The sequence below is a fragment of the Cynoglossus semilaevis genome, chromosome 14 (assembly GCF_000523025.1).
Source record: "Cynoglossus semilaevis isolate Cse_v1.0 chromosome 14, Cse_v1.0, whole genome shotgun sequence".
Lineage (NCBI taxonomy): Eukaryota > Metazoa > Chordata > Actinopteri > Pleuronectiformes > Cynoglossidae > Cynoglossus > Cynoglossus semilaevis.
The window spans coordinates 3872309-3877515 of NC_024320.1; the positions used below are offsets into that span (position 1 = coordinate 3872309).

General features: G+C 39.7%; 2 protein-coding genes across 2 annotated transcripts in view; one reads left to right on the top strand and one right to left on the bottom strand.

Annotated features, from left to right (window-relative positions):
- Positions 1-5207, bottom strand: part of LOC103389163 (threonine synthase-like 2) — a 649915-nt gene that overhangs the window by 342049 nt on the left and 302659 nt on the right. The window lies entirely within an intron of this gene.
- Positions 1-5207, top strand: part of LOC112488019 (WD repeat-containing protein 7-like) — a 32415-nt gene that overhangs the window by 279 nt on the left and 26929 nt on the right. Inside the window, exon 2 of the mRNA XM_025061996.1 lies at positions 6-165. Coding sequence (XP_024917764.1) covers positions 6-165 — 160 coding nt within the window. The remainder of the gene's footprint in view (positions 1-5; positions 166-5207) is intronic.

The following is a 5207-nucleotide window of genomic DNA, read 5'->3' on the forward strand; positions in this document are numbered from 1 at the left end:
AACAGGCCACTGCCATCGTGCTGCTGGGCGTCATTGGGGCTGAGTTTGGCGCCGAGATCGAGCCACCGAAGGGTTCTGGTCGGGCTCGCACTGGTGGACAGGCACCCGAGGGCTTTGGGTTGACGAGCGGAGGATCATCCAACTACTCGCTGGCCAGACACACGTGTAAGTGTTGATCAAACACACACACACACACACACACACTCTAAAACCTCAGGTAGCTTTTAGCTAGGAATTCCTTGTCTGTCTCTTCGCAAACATGTTGGATTGCTGTCATTAAAAAGTTTTTCTTTTGGAAAAGCCAGTCCGTAGTTGTGGGAAGACGAGAGCAGCAGCAGTGGGGCTGATATTGTTATTGATTTTCTCTCTTTGGGCCTCTTTTATTTTTCTATAATCTTGTTTCACCTTTTAATTTTCTCCGTGCGCTGCGTGGCTCTGTGCTGCATTGCCAGATACACACAGAGAGAAAAACAAAAAAAAAAAAACCTCCTTCATCTCCTCATGTCTGTTTTCTAACTGTTGGACTTCAGCTCCCTGTGAATCCTCACCATCTGTTGAACAGATAGTGTGTGACATTAAGGATAAATCCTCCTAAGTGTGCTGTTCCTTGACCTATTGAACTAGTTGCACTGACGATCGTGAACCTCACCAGGGCGGTACACAAGTGAGGCAACGCTCATCATCTTCTCTCGTCTGTTTGAACCGGAAATGTGAAAATTCAGTGAGTTTGACCAAAGAAATGTTAAAATGATACAGAAATCGAATTCATAAAACGGTGAAGTGGACACATTGATTTGCTCTCAGCATTGTTAGTATTTTATTTGTCACTGATCAATGGGTGCATTGTGTTGTTTTACACAGTTAAACTAGTCAGCTTTGTATATCGGGATCTGTATCATGTATTTAGGACAAACGAGGATTGAACCATCATATCCAAAGAGAAAAAAAAAAAATCCTGAAGTTGTCAGTCAAGTGAGAAGTTGCCTCATTTGTACATAGTTTTTTTTTTTTTTTTTAGTCCTAAAACTGCGGTGTGAAAAACAGAGTGCACTCTGACAAAGTAGACAACTAGTTCAACAGTGGCTTAGAAACCATGGCAGATGGATGAAATTGATTTTCATCCACCAAGCTGAACACCTCAAGGTGCTCGCCACCGAGACATACTCTCTCTCTCACACACACACACACACACAGTCAGTCAGTGTACCACACTGTGCTGACAGCATTGGACCTTGGTGGGCTTCAAACCTGCACTAAGCAGCCCTGCTTTTCCAGCCCACTACTCCAGTGGTTTCATTGGCTGCCTCTGGGGGGCATCTGCCCAGCGACAGACACGCGCGCACACACGGTAAAAATACCAAACTGTGAACAAGGTCTGGTTTCACATGGTCCAACAGAACATCCGGTTCAAAAACATTACAAACTTACAAGTATTTTTGTATTGACAATTTCTCAAGTTGGATTTCAGCAAAAACAACATTAGTGGCTTAGTTCTGAAATGGTAGCCTTCAAAACGTAAGCAACACTCGGAAAGTGAAGAAGTGAGTGTTTGATGTTGTTTCAGGCTACATCCTTTACAGTCAACTGTTTACTGCTGTGTGAGAACAGCTTGTCTCGGTGTATCCCTGCCATTTAAATGTAATAAAAGGTGATACATGAAGACGGATGTTTCTAAAGTCAGCCTTCTGGTCCACCTCGGCCCCGACTCTACAGCCCCCCAGTGAATGGACTCTTTAAGTGTTTTTTATTACTAGAAACTCACTTTGACAATTACAGATGACAGTAAAATACCTGTGGTACAGGAACATCCCTTATCTCCTACTGTCTCATGTCTTTCACTGCATTTAGTCCCTTTTTTTTTTTTTCTTCCTGGGCCGTTTTTCTTTTTTGTTTGGTCTGCGCTCCTACAGTTGTTGTTCTCCCCCCGCCCCCTTTTTTTTCTCCTCTCAATCTTACCCCCTTTCCTCTCGCTATTATGAAATTGAAAGATGGATGGGTGTTGTTGGCATACAGCGCAGAGGGTGATGAATGAGAGCTGTCCAACCAGGAAGAGAGGGAGGCTACAGTAGTCTATACAACAGAGTATAGATTGATGTTTTCATACAGCGAGGAGGGAAATATAGGGGAGATGGAGAAGGAGATTGTGCCCAAGGATGGAAGGAATGCCAAAAGAATGAGAAAGGGAATGTAGATGGACAGGTCACTATCATGAGAAAAGAGGGGGAAATGTCAAAACACCTCCGGTACCTGAGACGGTGACGTCACGAACAGCCTTTAAAAATAATCATAAAAAAAAGACAGTGGAAAATCAAATATGTACGATATCCCTTAAAACAGGTGAATGAGAATTTAATTATTTTTTAATTATATTATTTTTTGATACATATGAGGCCAATCGAATTGGAATTCTGATTTCTGATTGTTTCTGGAAAGTGTAAAATGCCAGGAAAGTGTAACTCGCCCGTTATATTATATATAAATATTCTGATTTTTCTTCTTCTTCTTTTGTAAGTGTAACTGATTTATAAGGATTCCGATTTCCTTCAGTTGATAGCATAACCAAAAAGTAGTGTTCCGTAGATCCAATAACCACTAATTATGAAACATTTCTCGCAAGTCTTTCTTCAGTTTAAGGACTTTCAAAATAAAGTGAAAGTGAATGATTTGTCATTGGGACACAGCACACCACTGCACACAAACAAATGTGACCTCACAAATGTGACCAGGGGGCAGTGTGTGGGGACCGTGCCGTGCTCTGAGCACCTCAGTAGTAACTTGCTAGCTGGTGGATTTGAACCTCTAACCTTCCAGACCCAAGCCCTTTCCCTCCACTTCCTGTTTTTCTCCCTCTTCTTTCTCCTCGATCTTTCTTAAACCAGTATGATAATCGTCAACACACCCTCAGACAGACATCTCCAAAAACTGTCTCTAGTTTAGTTGATGAACAAATGGTTTCCAAAACCGATACAATATGAAGCCGTTTTTTTTTTTTTTTAAACTTCTCAAGTCCTACAGAGACAAATAACAAGCATCCTGTTTTCAGTTGATACCCGTAGATATGATACGCCACTGGGAAATGAACCACTATAATGAAAGCAAAATGTACCAGTTACTTGAAGGACGTTGAGGTGACCTAAGGTTATATCCCAGTATATTTTTTTCTACACAAACCCAGCAGCTAAAAATCTAGTTTTACTAACATCTTGTTTTTGCAAAATCAAAATTTCATCCTCCCTCCTCCTCCTCTTCCTCCTCTTCTTCCTCCTCCTCCTCTTCTTCTTTGCAGCCAGTTTGATCTGGCTCTCATCCACTAACCAAGTCCACACTATTGATTTACTTTCAACTTTCATTTAAGCTGAGGGAGAGGGGGAGAAAGAGGTAGAGAGGGGGAAATTAGAACAAACGAGGAGGTAAAAAGGGAAGGAGCAGGAAAAAAAAAAGTAGTGAACCTGTTAGTGGTCAAACCACCTTGGAAAAAAAATTAAATGTCACTCATCTGTTTTTGTTTCACACTTTCACCTTCCCTTTGGTTATTCATTCTCCTCCTCCACCTCCTCCTTCTCCTCTGGTCTTAATCACCTCTTGTGTGTTATTGTGACATGTTTACTGCTCTAACTAACAGCTCATTATCGCCGACTGATGCTTTGTCAATAGCTATTGCTTCATTCGGCCCCTTCCAACCTTTAAACGAAGACGTCCGTTGTGAGAAACCAACCAGAATCTACAACTCTCTTTGTCGCTTCGTGGTCAATAGCCAGAAGCGGAGGAGCTGTAAATCTGAAACGCAGGCCAATTGCAGCACGATCATTAACGGCTAACGCTAATTGTCCAAAGAGAAAATGTATGCTAATATTTCTGGATAAGGGTTCATTACACAAATCCACACCTGTGTCGCAGTCAAACAAACTGTTGAACCTTGACCCAAAAAGACTAATATACACCCAATGACAAACCTCACAGAATATGATTGAAATCCACAACTGTGTGTTTTAGTTTTTATTTGGTTTAATCTAAATACATTATTCTGGTTCAGTTTGATGGGATTTGTTCATTTAAAGCTATTCAAAATATGACTTCACTGGTAAAAACAACTACCAATCAGTATCAGTTTCATTGATTTGTGTGTGTGTTCTCCTGGTGATTTGTAATAATCATTTATCCGTGGTCTAAGGTCACAGCAGCGCTGATATTTATGGTTGACTGTTTGCATGCTTATTGATGTAAGAAACGAAAACATGATCGATTCGACCTGCTGAGTCTCTCAGCGTTTTTACATGCCGGTCACAAGACGAGGGTCAAAAGTCACCAGCCTGTCACTGGACACAGTCAGGACATGTTAATTACATAGACCTCTCCTTCCCCCAATCTGCATGTTTTATACAAAAGTAACAAAGAGCGGTGCTACGTGTCAGGTAGCTGTGTAGCACAGCAAAGCCAGCAAAAAACTGTAAGCAGGGCTGGTAATATTTGGTCCGAGGTAAATGCAGCTATGACAACATTGTTAGTTATTTTACTGTTTGTGTGTGTGACACTGGTTTTGCGCCTCCATTCATTTGCAATTCCCATAATCGTATGTATATTTTACTGTTTATGTGTGTGACACGGTTTTGCGCCTCCATTCATTTGCAATTATTAACTATTTTGTGGTGCAAATTTCTATTACAACGTTAAAGGCAAAGTACATTTCTGCCTTGAGTATCTGTGGCTGGCATCGTCGGCCTTTAACAAGTACTGATACTACTTCTGTTGGGCCCAATACTGATATCTGGTATTGGTACTTGCTCATCCTTGGTGACTACCTACTGAAGGACCTTTTGAAGGCAGAATGAACTTATAACAGCTAAACAATACCATACTATATATTTATGATTTATTCATTTATTAATTGTTTACCATTTAGATTATTACTAAAAATAATAATAATACACTATCTTTTTTAAGAGTTTATTATATTTATGTAGTGTATTATAAATATATGAATTACTAGTCTGCAGTATTTGGCCCTTTAATGAAAGGAATATAATATATAAAGAAATTAGAATTATTTTACAGTGACGTGGAGTCAAATATATATATATATATATACATATATATATATATATATATATATATAGTTCTAATTTCTTGATATATTATATTCCTGATATCTGGTATTGGTATATATATATATATATACATATATACATATATACATATATACATATATA